This window comes from Alligator mississippiensis, chromosome 8, assembly GCF_030867095.1.
Source record: "Alligator mississippiensis isolate rAllMis1 chromosome 8, rAllMis1, whole genome shotgun sequence".
In the NCBI taxonomy this organism is placed as follows: domain Eukaryota; kingdom Metazoa; phylum Chordata; order Crocodylia; family Alligatoridae; genus Alligator; species Alligator mississippiensis.
This window is the reverse complement of record NC_081831.1, coordinates 58,362,375-58,379,502: the sequence shown is the minus strand read 5'-3', so window position 1 is coordinate 58,379,502 and position 17,128 is coordinate 58,362,375. Positions and strand designations below refer to the sequence as shown.

Below are 17,128 nucleotides of genomic sequence, written 5' to 3'. Positions count from 1 at the left end.
TACCTCATAACAAATGAAAGCTACTGACCAGCAACTTGCCCATCAAGGAGAAGAACTAAGCTATTGTAGGTGAGTTTCCATTTACCATGGAGTAAAAATGCATGTGCAGATAGTTACTGCAGAGCAGCTGAAGCATGGTTTATCCTATATTTGTGGCAGACATGAGTAAGCTAGATCATTTGGGTGCTTTTGAAAATTTTCTCATCTTTTGATACAAACAAGGCGGAACTTTTCAAAGCCACTAATAGATGTTAAGTGTTAAATTTCAGATGAAAGTGAATGGTAGTTAGGCATCACTTCCCCCTTTAATCCACTAATTTATAACACTGATTACCAGTTGTGCAACTGATTCACCCCTTAATACAATATAAAACATCTTTTAACTTTTCTCTGCTTCTCTTTCCCCATCTCAAAATGGAAATAATATTTCCGTACCTTAGATGAGAAATTAAGAACAACTTGCACTAAAGTCAGTACAATGCTTGAACAACAACTACCATAGAAATATTGACATATTATTTGCCATTAAAATGGTACTGGCTTCACCACAGCAATGGCATCTCTGAACAAAAATGTGAATCATTCAATGGACAGGATTCCCATAAAAAAAACAAAACCTCACAGACATGAACATGCAAACATACTACACAAAAGTGGGATGCAATTTATTTTCCATGTATCTACATTTTACTGATTTACTACTACCAGACAAGAAATAGCAAATAAATGAAAACATGTCATTCCAGTTCCCACATCTTTCAGTAGAAAATCTCTAAAGTAATCTCTAAACAGGGAATTACATATACACATACACACGGTAAAATGTCTTTCTGAAATCTGGTTCCTTTAGTACAATAATGTTATTGTGTTCAGTGCTTAAAGTGATTCTCACGTAAAGAACTCTAACTAACTCTTAGAAATATTATTTACGTATCTAATTTGCTGCTCGACTTCATACTTGGGCATAAAAGCTGCCAACTCTGCCGTGACCACTAGTTTTTACTAAAAAGATCTTTCAAATTGAAGATTTATACAATGGGAGAAAATAAGCATGCATCCAGTCTTCCTTTTTTTAAAAAAAGGGAATTATTCTGTTAAGTTATAGAAGAGCTTTCTTTGGTAGGAAAGTCTAAATGTCTAGTTACCTAAATGCTTCATCACTTAGACATATAGGTGCCAGTGAAACTTGCTGCTATTTCTAACTTTTACTGGTCGCAATACTCATTTACACTTCAGTTCCCACATTCCCCAAAATTCTAGCAGCTTTATGCCACACTTAAGCAGAGTTATTCTCCCTTCAGGAAGGGAACTTTCTGATCTCATGTTAGAACGCAGCTTCCTTTTTGTGTGAGGACTACAGATCTATTGAGAATCTATACTCCACCTCCACAGATTTTAGGACATTCTAAGGAAGAGCCACTCCATCTGTTTTACATCCTGGCAAATCCACTCCAAGCAACACAGCCAGATCTGTTTGTATTGCCAATGAATCCTGTGGGCATCTGCAGATCATTAACCCTTCCTTGGTCTACCCAAAAAGCAGGATTATAATCTGCATATAAAATATAAGAGAATGCTATAGAAGAGCTGCTTCTTCTCAACAACTAACTCCAGTTCCCTCACACCCTAGGTACATGCACTTTTATATTACTCCATTTGCCAAAAAAATAAATGTACGTGTGATATATACATATATATCTTTTTTTTTTTTTTTTAAATCAGACTCCAAGTTACTGGAATCAGTAAACATAAAAATCACTATAAGGATATTAGCTTTTAAAACATACCACTCACACCATTAAAAAGTAGAACAATGCAAGAATCACACATATACACCAGGAAATCCAATGTTAAGAGTTACAACCTAAAAAGGAACCAAAAAGGACCCAATGCATTCCAGTCTTGAAATTCAGAGTTGCTCAGCTGCATAAGTGCACAAGGTAGTTTAACTCAGCCACTGCAGAGTTGCCAACCTTCCATTTTCCATTCCTTAGGATTGAAGAATCGGGAGTCACAGAAAGCTGATAATAACTTGTTCCTCATACAGTATTTCTAATCCTAGTGTGAGACCAAACTAAATCCTTCTAATTTAAACACTGTATTGTTATAATCTGAACACATAATATTTTACAAAGATATGACACTTGAGCCATTTACAAATGCACCCTGAAAGGTGTACAGCATCTTCCACACATCACAGGATTGGGCTCTGAATGATGAGTGGGAAATAATCACCTTCAGCACAGTTTTGGTGCAAATATGAGAGAAATACAATCCCTGCAGCTGATAATATCCCAAGGAACATCAACCTCCTGCCAGCGGGAAATCCCTAACTGTGTACATATGCTACGGTGAAGAAAAGAAGCTACAGGTCTCTATGGCCAATAAGATAACTATGGACAGTCTCATCCACACAGCAATAGTAGTAGGTATGGTAGTAGCACTGGTATCATTTATATCAATAGTGATTGTTGAGGCAAAATCATGCAAAACACTGTAACCCTACTCATTCTTCCCCTTGCTTATTATTTATATTTCCATGTGCACTTAATGACTTGCATGTACAACTGCAATATTTGTGGGGAAGGGCAGCATACAAATCAACAGTTTCACAAGCAAGCTAGAACACCTGTGTCCTAAATTATATAAAAGCTGGCACTTAAACAAACACTATAATGTAGCATGACTACTTTTGCATGCAAGTGCATTAGGACACATGTCAGAGGTCTTTCAAACTGCCTAATCCAGCACTACAGGAGTTTACATTGAAAAAGTTCTCTCTGGTGAGAAATTTGGGGATGAGGAGGTTTACTTGTTTGTTTTGGTAATTTTCTAAGATGAAATCTGTACTGTAGGGCATCTCTATCATACTGGCATTTCTGATTTGGATAGTTAACAGTTGCTTGTCCACTAGAATTTAAGCTGTTCTATAAAACACGTTACAGAATACTGACACTATCTTTCGTCTTTTTAAGCAGCAAGATTTTTCACTACTTACTATCAAGTAATATACTTTTGCATAATAAGGGCATTCATGAAGAACAATATGCTTGCATGGCACATTACAAACACATGCCAAAGCATTCTTTTCACTATATCCAACATAATCTTACATTAAATAAATGCATCACACAAGACAACACATACACAGAAAAAGGCTTGGAAGAAGTGTTCAGGAATAGAAGCAGTTACAAAAGTTAACAATATAATCTATAATGAGCATATAGCTCAATTATAACCAAGTTTTAATATTTTAGTGTTTTTTTACGCACACTGTGTTTATCATTATTCACACAAGCAGAAAGGATAACAGACCCTATAAACTATAACCATATATATCAATATTTATAAAATAAGATTACTTGAAAACACACACAACTGGTGGTGATGTCATAAGAATACCTCCTGGGCAAGGGAAACCTCCAAATAACAAAAAAAAAAAAAAAAAAATAATTCTTTCTACCCCTTAAACTTATATTTCACAATTAAAGCATCACAAAGGTAAAATATGTACCTTCAGCATATATCAATGAAGGAACAACTCAAAAGAATGTTCTGCTCATTATGATTAAGTCATGATAATACACATTTCTCAAGACATTCAGATGCCTGAATTATCTTTAAAGGATATGACCCAGAGCCTTTACTTTATTTCAAGTCATTGAGCTGTGTAGGCAATAATCATAAAAGCCAGGCTCTTTAACAGTCCATCCACCTAGTCAAAAAAGGCAGAAATCTGTAACGCAAAAGCTATTTGACAAAAGACAAAACTCACTAACGCAGTATTTTTGCATGTTTTACAGAGAGCTGCACAGAAATACTGCAATCTGTTTCCATTTCACATATATTTTAAAAAGCACCCTGCCCCCCACTCCTCCCCCGTACACGCATTCATTACATTTGTTATTCTGTCACTTGTATCAGTGACACACCTTGCCCAGAAAATTATACTGACTGGTTTGAAATTGCGATTGAAACCCAATGTGTTAGGTCTGTCTGTTTCTTACCAAGACTGATCTTTGAGAATTAAAGAGCAGAGAGACCAGAAATGTAAAAAACATAAATCATCTTCACCACCACCAACACAGAATACTTGAAGAAAAATTTTTAAATATCCCTGGATACTATCACCACGAGTACTAGCTGTGGGGAGAAAGGAGAGAAGAATCCACTCAAGGTGGTAAAGGGCAATCAATTCCCAGAAAAGCTATGGCAGAGATTGCAGGAGTGAGGAGAGAGACAAAAAAACCCCCAATGAAATTAAACAGATATCTTTTATTAATTTAAAATACCTAACTGGACTAAATAACTGGATGTGATCGAAAAGACTTTCCTGTTACATTTTTAAACTTGTTTCATTTAAAGAAGGATGTAAGTGAATAAGTCTACAAACAAAAATGAGTATGCACTCAACACCAGATTAAAAATAAAATACTGTATACACCATAAACAGGGTGCATTAACAGAGGGTATCCACTTTTCTTTCAGAGGCCCCCTGGCAGACATTAATGTAACTGTGTAACTAGGATCTCAGGAATTTTATGCCTGATTACAAAAAACGTGTTCCCTGCCATGCCACTACACAATTTGTAGTATGGGACATAAAATTCCCCAGATCCCAATCATGCCACTGGGGATCGGGGAGCTCCCTGATCCCCAGTTGCTGTGCCCCAGATTTTAATGGCGCACACAGCTGGGAAAGTCTGCAATACTCTTTCAAGCCCATGTCCCTAGGTAGACAATTATTTTGGCTTTTTTTTTTTTTTTTTTTTTTTGCTTTTAAACACTTTAGAAAGGTATTTATGCTAAGCCAGAAAAAGAACCCTTTCTCCCACCACTATGCACCCTGATATAACTAAGGCTAAGTAAAAACAGTCAAAAAGCCTGAGGGGAAATCAATCCAGTCACTCTAAGCAGGTTTCTCTAAGATGTGTAGACTGGACTGTTAACAAATGGAACTCATGTTCATTCCTCAGTTGGGGAAAACAAGCAGATGCCTGCACTGGTTGAGGCCAGAAAGCAGGGGTGCTCTTGCACACCTCCCAGAATGCCAGACGTTACTGAAAGCACTCGAGTAGAGCCAAGCAGGTGCCATCTCTCCTTGGCTGCCCAGCACATGACCCCAACAACCTGCAGCTGTCTCCCGCACCATGGGAGACCCCACCACAAGGAGGCTTCCTTGGCTCTACCCAGCCTGGCCGGGTAAACACCCCTACCCCCTGCAAATCTGTCTCTGACCTGTGGGGGGGGAAGCCCTCCACCCCAATATCAGCTCCCCCAAACTGGGGTCTGCGCAGTTTGGGGGTGGGCACACTGTGGGGGGCAGGTTTCCTTCATCCCTGCCCAGCTAGACCGGCTTCATAAAAGGAAGGATCAGGCCCCAACACCCTGTACAAGCCCCTGGGGCTGTCCGGAGCATCTTGCTGGCTACTGCCGGTGCCAGGGGGGCCAAGATGGGGGTGGTGGCTTAGCTCCCCACTACAAGTCAGAGGCAGAGACTCATAGGGCGTGTCCACATGTGGTGTGGATGTTTGGTTCCCAGGGGAGAACAAGCAGCGCCACCACTAGCTGTCCCCAGGGAAGTGTGAAGCAAGTTACCTCAGGTGGGGTAGGGGAGCCTGGGGCCAGCACTGGGCTGGCTCCAGCAACCTGACCTGGTGTCCTGGGGGCCTCCTGGGGCTTCAGCAGAAGCAGCAATTCTGCCGTGTGAAGTCTGGCTGGAAGCCGCAATGTGGCTCTGGGCAGCTCGGCTTCACTTCTATCTGATGCGCACTGCTCGCATGTGCGCTGCTCTCCTTTTTTTCTCTGCAGTTTTTTTTGACCCCTGGATATCCACGGGTCAAAGAAACCCTCCACGCTGTTCCATTGCAGCATGGAGAACAACTGAACCTAAGGCAGGTGCGGCACATACCGCACAGACATGCTCATCTGGATGTGGCCATAGAGGGCAAGGCTGTGCAGCCAACTCTGCCCAGTATGAATGGGAAATCCCCCAGCAGCAAGGGCTACCCCAGCTGGGCAGGTGCCTGCTTTGTGGGGGGAGGGAGAGGCCTGAGATGGAGGCAGGGGAAACCACCCCTTCTGTGACATGGGGCTCCCCCTAGCTAGGCAAACCCCAGCTTGGAGAGAACCCAGGGCTAGGACAGGGGGCTTCATTCCCCTGCCTCCCCCCTGCTGCCCCACCTGACTGACAGGTGCAGGAAGGATGCAGGGCTGGGGATCAGAGGCTTTGCTGGCTCAGCTCTGTAACAGCCCAGAAGTGCAGAGGTGCACTAGCAGAGGCACGCCCACCTGCCCTGCAAGGAGGGGTTAAGCAAGGGGGGCACAAAGCACCTTGGGATGCTGGGGGACTGTGACCTAACTTGAGTCAGGAGGGGATCTGGAATGGAAGTTCGATAGACTAGTCTAACCTAAACTGATTAAAATTGGTACTAGATCCATCCGGGTCTATCTTAAACCAGGTTCTGCCATTTTGAAACCAGTCTACGTGCACTAAACTTCTGTTCTGTTATAGTTTTAGGCTGGTTTTCGATCACTTATACCGGTTTACGTGTAATTTCTGACCTGAGCCCAAGTCTATAACTCACTAAACTTTCTCATACAGACAACGGTTTAGATAGACTTATGCCTTAACATCTAAATAGAAGTTACCAGTTGGCACTGTTATATGCAAGTCTTAAAAGGTCTTCTCTTCAATGTTTAGTCTGAAGAAGAGCTCATGTTACTAGTTTTGCAATCGTGTTTCATTCTTGGCAAGTTCTATTTCAAACATTTTGTTTGCTTTCTTCATCTCTTTCTTAGTGCGGTCAACTCTCGAGGCAGAAAAATTCTATGGAAATGAAGAATTGGTGTTCTGACTAAGATTTCTAAAAGAAGGGACTGTCTGCATTGATCTCTATTCAAGGACAGGTGTATTTAGCGTGAAACAACTTAAAATACAAAATATTCACTGTTACATGGTTGCTTTCTCAACTGATAGGAAGATGACACACAAGACTTCAACACCTGTTACTGTTTAGCAAGAGTACAACAATAACTTGTGTGTCTGCACACACACACACACACACACACACACACACACAAGGATTTAAAATGAGAGCAAATCAAAAAGGTCTGTGGTAGGAAAAAAGCCTGAATAATGTAAAAAAGACTAATCTGTTTTTAATGTAAAGCTTTGGAGAGAAGTTTATCTTGAAAGTCACCAAAAATACATATGAAGTCCAACACAGTGTCTTGGTTAATAAAGTTTCAACTGAAAATAAATATAAAAGGTATGGAAATGGCAGGTACAACTTATTTACACTTGAATTGGATATTACTTACCCACATTTGGTGGCTTCCCATAATTGACAGGTAGTTCGGGAGGCCTGCCTCTGTGAAGAGCTGCAAATGCAGATCCCTTCCATAGCGTATGTCTGAAGTCTAGATGAGCAAGATTAACAGCTGGTCAACAAAATGGTCTGCAAAGCTGAGTTCTGCACTCAACTGACCTGTTTTTGCTACAAATGACAATACCAAAAGATCCAACCCTCTGACATCCTAGAGTGCCTTGCTTAGCCTCAGAATGACAGTTCTCATAGAATATTAAACTCAGTCATTTTAAAGGCAAATTCCTTCTATTCAAAAGAAAGATGAATCTCTGATCTTAAGATATTACTGGACACGAAATCTGACATTTCCAAATTCTCTTTATTCACTTGGCTTCTTGGTTTTAGGAAGTCTAAATCTGATGCGGGAGAAGAGGTGGTGGTAACCACATTGGCTAAAAAAAAAATCATTTGAAGTACAAAGTACCAATCTTGACTTGTCATCTCAATTTATATTAAGTGTACTGTACATTTGGGAACCATATATACGCAAGCATCCTTTGAGATGTGGGTGGGGGAGAAAAGATGGGCAGAGGTCTGTTTTAGTAAATCTGGTTTCCAGCAATTGATGGCAGTATGCCCTCTCTCCACATTCTCTCTCTTTCTCTCTCTATATATTTTTGACATTGTTTTTCAAATTAAGGCTATTTTATTTAAAGGCTCTCCAGCTATCTTGCTGCCAACTGGACTCAGAGAAGCTTCCCTCCAGTGAGAACAATAGCAGTTTCTGGGAGTGCTCAACAGAGTGTCTCAAAAATCAGACCTTGACATTTTCCGTTTGTGAATATTTGGAAGGAAAAAAGTGAGTTTCCATGCTAAAGAGAAGCTCTGCAGTAGAAGGGTACTGCCACTGACTGGTGCATAACAATTTAAATCTCTGAACACAGCACCTTCTGAACATGGTCATCTGATTTCCAACCCAGGCAGTTCCTTATTTCCAGCCAGCCATGGGGCTGTCTGGAGCAATCCTCAACAATCCCCAAAATCAAGCTGAGAGCAGCTTCAAGTCCTAAAATGGGACTGGCCTATGCCCAATCTTAACACTCAGCTGAGTATCAGGTTCAGGCATGAGGCAGCTCCAGGGTCCAAAACAGATCTAGGGGTAGCTCTGCAGTGGCACAACTGGAATCTGAAGAATTTTATATACCATCCCACAATTTATACATCCTGCAAAGCACACCTGGCATGACAGAAAACAGGATGTTTCAGATGCCTCATAAAATTCCTCAGATCCCAAAGGCACCATTATTTTAACATCTGCCAGGGGCCTCAAGGACAAAGCCTCGATGAATATTTGTTATTTACAAACCAAATTCCATTTAGGTTTTTCTTACCAGAATTATACGTAAAAGAACTGGCTTAATTTTTCCAGAAAACAAGGTACGGAAGTCTCGAATTGCTTTCAATATTAATACTAAAATGCAGCATTAAAAAAAATCTGAAACTATAACTTTGGGAAAGGTGACCTACTTCTTAGAATGAAGACACCTGTTACACTCTCAAGCAGTATACGGTCAATATACTTTCTCTATATATAAAAAATCACATACCTGGAAGAAATGTCTGCCTGATAAAAGAAAGTCATTATTTTACTCTACAAGTTCCACAACTTTAACTGACCCCTTTGACCGCTGTCCCTCAATCTGTCCATTTAGCCATACTAACATTATGAACCCCCATCCAATTTCAAATAATCCTGTTTTTCTTTGGGTGTCCCCCTCAATAAGATGACATATTTCTCTAGCACGTTGGCATCTTCTTATAGAGAGTTTAGAACTTTACCCAGTCACACCAGTATGCAGCCAAGCCAGCCAAGGCTTGGCCATGGGCTCGCAAAACTTTTTCTACATTTACAAAGGAGGAGGCTTTAAAAAGTGATATCCTATCACTTAGCAGGGCATTATCCCATGCAATTAGGAGATTCTCAGATTTCCAATAGGGCCCAGCACTCCTTTCTGCTCATGAAAAAAAACTGAAAAAAGGCATTTTCAAGTTTTAACACTATTACACATAAAAAGGCTATTCCAGATTATTTTAGACATGTCACATTTATTCATTATCCCAACACTTGTGTGTGCTGCAGTTAGAGTCATAGTAACAAAAGTACCTAGTTTCACTAGCAGAGTGTGTGTGCGTGTGTGTGTACAAGAACATGCACACACATGTTCAGAGAGACACCTAGACAAATTGGAGGATTAGACTAAAAGGTCTCTCATGAGGTTCAATAAGGAGAAGCACAAATTCCTGCACTTAGGATGGGGCAATCCCATGCACTGGTAGAGGCTGGGGACTGACTGGATAAGCAGCAGCTCTGCAGGGAAGGACCTCAGGGGTGGACAATAAGCTGAATATGAGCTGACAGTCTGCCCTTGTTGCCAAGAAAGCTGACAGCATATAGGGCTGTATTAGTAGGAATGTTGCCAGCAGATCGAGGGAAATGATAATTCCTCTCTATTTGGCACTAGTGAGGCTGCATCTGGAGTACTGTGTCCAGTTTTGGGGGCCCCACTACAGAAAGGATGTAGACAAACTGGGGAGAGTCCAGTGAAGGGCAACAAAAATGGTGAGGGGGTTGAGGCACATGACTTCTGAGGAGAGGCTGAGAGAACCGAGCTTACTTATTCTGGAAAAGAGAAGACTGAGGGGGGATTTAACAGCAGCCTTTAACTGACTGAAAGGTGGTTCCAAAGAGGATGGAGCTAAACTGTTCTCAGAGGTGGAAGATGACAGAACAGAGAGTAATGGTCTCAAGTGGGTATATCAAAATGAAAAACTCCACATAACATCACCTACATAATTGTATAATAAGCTACAACCCCTTATACTCTAAAGCAACTGGACCAAGGGAAGGGTATTATCTGTGAAGGTCCTGCAGTTTGGGAATTTGCTCCTAGTTGATCTGCTAATCTTTAGGCCATTTGGGGATAGCTCCTCCTCTAACTGAGATTTAAAAGGACTGGTAGAAAGAAGAATGTTTGCTCTTTCTTTCCCTTAATGTAGCAAGGGAAAATAGAGTATTTTAACTGGTTATATCTGGTATATTTTCAGCTTCTGAATGCATGTCCTTTTTCAAAAAAATACTGAAGTTGCCTAGATCCTTGAACAGGATGCTGCTGAAAGATTCTAAATAAAATGAGAAATAAAGCTATCTAACATACTGCAGGCAGCACCTGAAGATCACCCATTTCTCAAACTTAAAATTGTCAGAAGGATTACAAACAAAGCAAAGTCCCTTATACCCATTAGTTGGGGACAAGCCCATACCACTTTTCTGTACCCCTTACCCATTTAGAACATAATTATACTAGAAACAGTTACTGGTATAGTTGTCTCTCTCACTGGAAGTACTTCCATTGCAACTTTTGTATAGCAGTATATATGTAGTTACACTGGCATGAAAGTGCCAATATAAGCTATCCTGGCAGATGAAGCTGCCAATAAAATACATGTATCTATGCTTGGACCTTAGCATAATAATACCAGCAAACCTTTTCTAGCACAAATCCAATCCAGAAGAAGCTACCCTGTCTCAGTGACTGAGCAAGTCTGTTATTAGAAAGCAGAGAGTGGTAACTGGCCTGAACAGTGTCCACACTTGAGGCATGTCTAGCATCAAACCAGCAAATATAAAAGATACTTTGCAATCATTTTTGTTGTTGCTGTTGATTTATGTAACTTAGCTGTGGCTATATGGAACTGAAATCTTACCTTTTGCTGCCCTTAGCAAAGACTGCCGTCCCACACCTAGTAAAGTCTGCACTCCAAGAACACTCTGTGGGATTTCCTTGTCTAAAAGGGGTCCAAGTCTCTCACAGATTCTAAGAAGATAATCCGGAGGGATGTGTGCATTGACTGCCACCTAAACATAGGAAGTACACACACATTTTTATTTCTTCCAATTTTTTCTCTCTCTCAATTTCCAAACTATTTCTTTCATTGTTTTGTGGTCTTTTTTAATTAACATTTTAAATATGAAGTGAACAGACAAGTACATAGACAAAAAAGAATAAAAAACACATTTTTAAAAACGTCAATATAAATCACATCCAAAGTATCTAAAAGAACTCTGTAAATACTGTGTGTACTAAGAAAGGTGAAACCAGAAGCTAACTCAAAATTACATTATGGTTTCAAGTACTGTACGACACCTTTGAAAAAGAGAAAAAAGAAGCAAACCACACTTAAAATTCCTGTGTTTTCAATGCATTACTCTCATTCAACAGAACGCAATTCAATAAATTATTTTCTTGAAGACATTTTTATTCCATACTATTATTATTAGAACCACTTCAAGTTAAAGCTTAAAAAACAACTCTGAAATATAATAATAGTGCAGACAGATGGTATCTCCTCAGTTTTTAGCTGCTGTTCAGGTGTCACTAAGATTTCACCTATTCAGGTGTCAAAGATCTCATTAAGATAGTTTTCTTACCTGTGGGAGGCACACTTCAAGTTTCCCACCCCAATAAAATCTGTTGCATTCCTTTTCTACTGTGCCTCCCCCTAGCCCAAAAGGGAACTGGCTCTTTCAGGAGCCCGTTCAAATAGCAAACAACTAACACTTGCCATTTGCAATTTCCTAAACTAGCATTACTTCTACTATTTCTGCTACCTTGCATGTGAAATTTAGTAGCGTCAATCTTCCAATTTAAAATTTCTCTTCTAACATAAAGAACACAGCGCAACTCTCGCCTCCTCTCTATGATCATTACCAAGAGGACATTCAGCTGTAAGTATCTGGTTTTGACTGAAGATTTGATAGTTAAAAATGCATTCTATGGCTGTTTATGTGCACCATACCACTTACTTTCCATGTTACAATACCATGAAAAAATTCATCATCTACAATAAATCTACATTTTAAGTTGTCTTTTAATTTTACCAAACAGCAGATCTATGCTTTATATTACTAAAGCAGATCCAAAAGGTCTATATTGTTCATTGCAAAATAACTGTATGTATGTGCACACACCTCATTCCAATTCATACAGTGTGTCACATGGATTAAAGCATAAAACATTAGGAACCCATGCATTCCGATTGGTCAAATAAGGTCCCTCCAGAGGTGGTGCAATCACCTACCCTGGAAATCTTCAAGAGACTAGACAGTCACTTTGCTGGGGTCACCTGACCCCCAGTTATCTTTCCTGTTTGGTGCAGGGGGCTGGACCTGATGATCTTCCAAGGTCCCTTCTGATCTTACAATCTAGGAGTCTATGAGTCAATAGTGATACTACTATTCTGGTACAATGTTCACCTATGCTTACATGCAGACTGTAGCCACACACTTCCCCAAATAATATCTTAAACAAGAAAATGAAGGATTTTCTAATGACACGTACAATATAATATTTAATCAAAAGCAAATCAAATTCTTTTGATTTGGCTATGACAAAGGCAAAAGAATCAAGCTCTTCAGCAATCCTGACTGAGCAATGCCTACTCCACAAAAGAAAAGGTAGCACACACAAACCAACAGAAATCTCCATTCATATTGAGCTCCCCAAAGATTCTGGGATCTAAGGGCAATGGACAAATACTACCTTTTTGCTGGCCACAATACCACAGAATCCCTATTCCATGGGTTTTCCCATGGCGAGTATTGAGGAATGACCAAGCCTTAGCCCATACAACATATTCATGGGATCTTGCGACCCCAGCTGACTTCCTGCCCTTTGGGCGGGGGGCTGGACTGGATGATCTTCCAAAGTCCCTTCCAGCCCTAATGTCTATGAAATCTATGCTTAACAGTGTTACATCTCTGATACCTGAATGGCTATCATCTTCCTCCCATTTTCTTTTCACAAAGATACAGTGCCAACCCTTTTATGTGCATCTCAGCATGACTTTTTTTAAATTTATAGTGTCATGACTTAGTTACCTTTTGAAGAGTGATTAACTCCACCTAGGTACACCACTGCACATAGGGAGCCAAATTGAATGCAGGATTTGGACATTATTGGCGAGTTCTATTAAAACATGCCTTTTGATTTTCTAAAATAAAATTTTATCCAGAGCATGCTAAAGAACTATCCACATATATGTACCAAAACATCTCTTCTGTTACCTTATTCTGTTTATCAGCACTTTCCTTTTTGTAATTAGAACCACACTGTATTAACCCATTGAGGAAAATCTGCATAACTCTTCACATCTTAAAACTGTTACAGAATCATACAAGTCAGAATTTCCTAGTACAGTGATTCTTAGTCTTAATACCAACTCTTTTCCAGTAATTCAGTAAAACTGATAGTTACCTAAACACAAAACAAACAGCCATCTTAGTCTCCCGATATAAACATGCCTTTTAAGTACTGCCTCCACAAAATTTCAGTTTTGTGAAATGAAACAGTTCAAAGTATTAAGCAAGTAAAACCCAAAGAAAACTAAATACTTAAATCTTCAATTTTCCAGTAGCATATGAAGCAAGAACCATTTTTAACCACCTCTACCTTCCAAAATACATTATGTGAAATGGTTCAAGTTACTCCCAGATTTAGCTGGGAAACTACAAAAACTAAAATAAAAAACTAAAATCAAAGACAACAGAAGTCCCACATGCACAAAACACGTCAAACTAAAACAGAAAGAAAAGTTAAAATAATTCCTCCACACCGTCCTGAAGCTTTGCTTAGAAGCAGGTATAAACCCATCTGGGTGAAGAGGGCTAGAACCCAGGCTTGCCACTCCCTGGGTAAGTCCCCCAACCAAGGGGTTAGGGGCTAAATAGTGTTGGGCTAAATAGTGGCAGGTCCCCATACCTACTCCTACTTCCAGCAGGCATGCACATAGTTGGAGATTGTTTCACCCTATAAATAAGTACCAAAAACTGCAGACATGCAGGTAAATATGTGCCATTTAGGCACATAACGCAAAGTAGAATTTAGCCCTAAATGTCATAGCACAAATATCTAACAAGATAAGGCCCATGAAAGAGGTCTTCAAAACAGCCAGTCTATATTTTTAATGACTAAGGGTTAACAAGAGTAGTAAAGGCAGAAGGTGGGGTAGTGTGGTGCCTTATAGATACAGTGACCATACCTCCCAGTTTTGCCAGGACAGTCCTGGATTTTGTAAGCTATCTTGGCTTCCCGGTTAGTTGGTGAAAATTGAAACAAAAGTCCCACTTAACACGATCCCTTCTTTCTCTACTAAATCTACTGTGCATGTGTGTGGCAGCAGAGCTGGCCTTAGGGAAAATGTCACCTTGGGTGAACTTGTATTTTGGTGCCTTCCACCCGCCCCCCCAAATCAGCAGCACTGCTGCAGACAAGAGGCAGGTGTGTGGGGACACAGTTCGGCAGAGAGGTAGGGCAGCAAGGTGCACCAGGCAGGCAGGCAGGCAGCACTGCTGCTGTGCTGGTGCAAGACAGGCAGACTGGAGCAGGCACAAGCCTGCGCACACGTGCCCAGACTGGCTCCTCCTGAGCAATGGCTAGAGATGTGGGGGGGGCTGGGCTGGACTGGACACTGCTCCAGGCCACCTGTCTTGCTCCCACACAACACAGCGGTGCCTCTCTGGCACACCACGCCACTCCATCTTCACTTGAAACACAGTGTCCCAGATTTCGTTAAAAATAATATGGTCACCATACTTACAGACAAACTAGGCTGAGACCTACGAAAGCTCATGCCTCTCTGAATGAGTTAGGAACGTGGCACCTTACAGACCTGCCTTCTAACTCAGACTAAACCAGCTAACTGCCTCTTTCTACTTCTCAGGAACAGTAAAGTAAATCTCTCATTTTGCAGGAGGCTAACAAAGAACACTGTGTGAACGTAAAAGATTGTGATTGCTGAAACAAGCAAGACATCTAGTTGCTGCATTCAAAACCAGCTGCAAGCAATGAAAAAATGCTGCTTGAAACAGGCTAGGAGAAGGTTACAACACTTGACCTTTTCGAGAACAAAAATATTGTTTGTTAAGGAATCATCACAAAATATTCAATGGGACACTCTGAAAACATCATAAAAGCCTTTCTTTAATACCACCTTTGAAAAACTGTCTTCCACAGAAAAGATAAGTTCAAGGGAATAAGTGCTCACCATCCCTACAGGAGGCCAGTCAATACATGGCAAACCAAAAAATATATGAATAAATAAAAATAGTCTTCATGATAGGGAGTTTACAAGGATGCAAACTAGATAGTTCTGACATCTTTTTGAGAAATTCATTCAAGCATTCCCTCAGAGTAGAGACTAAATTTGCAGTCCATGGTGAAGGAGCTATTTAACTGTATCAGCAGTACAATATTTCAAAAAAAGTAGTGGAAAATCCACAACTTTACCAAGTGGCCTCAACTGTATTTGATAGCAAGGTCACAAAAACTCGAAGTAACCTACATATAATATTATTTGTAGATAGACGATATAGTTTATCCTCAGATTTCCATTCTCTAATTATTACTCATACCTGGCTACCCTTTGTTGCTAAATCAACAAGCACTCAACTGTATTATGAAGTCCAGGAGAACCAAAAGAGTTAAGTAAGCAGGAAATTACACAGGAGTGGAGTCACAACTCAAAAGGAACTCCGGAAGTCTGACATCTCAAATAAGTTCTACCTGTGTTCATAAAAACCTTAGGTTATAAAACCACCACCCCACTTAGTTTCTTCAAAAAGGAGAGATTTGAAAACAGTAGTTGCAACCAATTTATCAAATTATGTTTTCCCAACAATGATGCAAACAGTTTGTCAGAACCTTTAACTAGCTACCACTGGCATTGACAGTAGCTCTCAGCTAGCTTTAAAGCAAATTAGACAGACAGTGTAGAAACTTGAGGCCCAATGCCACAATATGTTCATGCTGGCAGAGCCCTTTACAAGTACAAATGCAATGCCCTACATAGATCAAATGAAAGATCAGAGCCCAAGCCCCACAAACTTCAAGGAACCCACAAAACCTGGTACATCTTCAGAGACCACCAACAGTTCTAACAAAGGAGACAACACAGCAGGATCCCACCACTCTCAGTCAAAAAGCCAGGGAATATCAAGCTAGACCAATCCACGTAGCTATAATAAATAAAACAAATTTGTCATAAGCAATCAACTAAAGACATTATTGAGGAAGCAAGTCAAATGGATTAATTTGCCTGCACACTGACTGAGTCTATAACAGACTTTGTTTTACCTTAAGTTATTGATTGCCAGCTTTCTAGCACATTTATAAAAGCCAGTGTGGACTTTTCCCACTGGCTATTGCAGCCATGTTGTGTGGCTCTAGTTCACTAACAGTCAAAACCTTGAAGGGAAAATGCGAGAGTGAGGACAAGGCTTCTAAGTTCTTTTGCATAGCTATTCCTAGTACGTATGTAAGGTAATACATAGCTCCTACACACAGAGGCGTGAGAAAGAGGACAAAAAGAAATACAAATGCACTTGACTGGAATTCTCTACAGGTTTATCTTTCAGTTTGCTTAGCATATCTGAAATAACTCTTCTAATATGTCTGTTACTTGTCATTTAAATAAAGAAGCAAATCCAAATAGAACAGAGGAAAAAAATCTCAAACTCTGCAGATTCTGAATACAAGTTTAAACAGACTGGAGGCAAGAAATGACTTAAGTATTCTCTTATTCTTGTTAATCATGCAGCACAAAAGCATGACAACTTTTACACAATTTTCCTCTTATTATTATTGATGCAGAATCAAAGGACGACTTTTCACCTAAAATTTAATAGCAAAAGTCTTGCTTTTAGAAGTACATCTTATAAAGCACTTACAGCTAGCTTTATTTAAAAAAATACAAGGGTAGCC

The 17,128-nt window shown here is 40.1% G+C and overlaps 1 protein-coding gene across 1 annotated transcript in view; it reads right to left on the bottom strand.

The window, feature by feature from the left end:
- The window catches only part of BRWD3 (bromodomain and WD repeat domain containing 3), a 105,964-nt gene that overhangs the window by 83,060 nt on the left and 5,776 nt on the right, over positions 1-17,128 (bottom strand). The window contains exons 5-6 of the mRNA XM_006264396.4: positions 11,076-11,226; positions 7,324-7,422 (exon numbers count right to left, since the gene is read on the bottom strand). Of these exons, the coding sequence (XP_006264458.2) occupies positions 7,324-7,422; positions 11,076-11,226 (250 nt within the window). The remainder of the gene's footprint in view (positions 1-7,323; positions 7,423-11,075; positions 11,227-17,128) is intronic.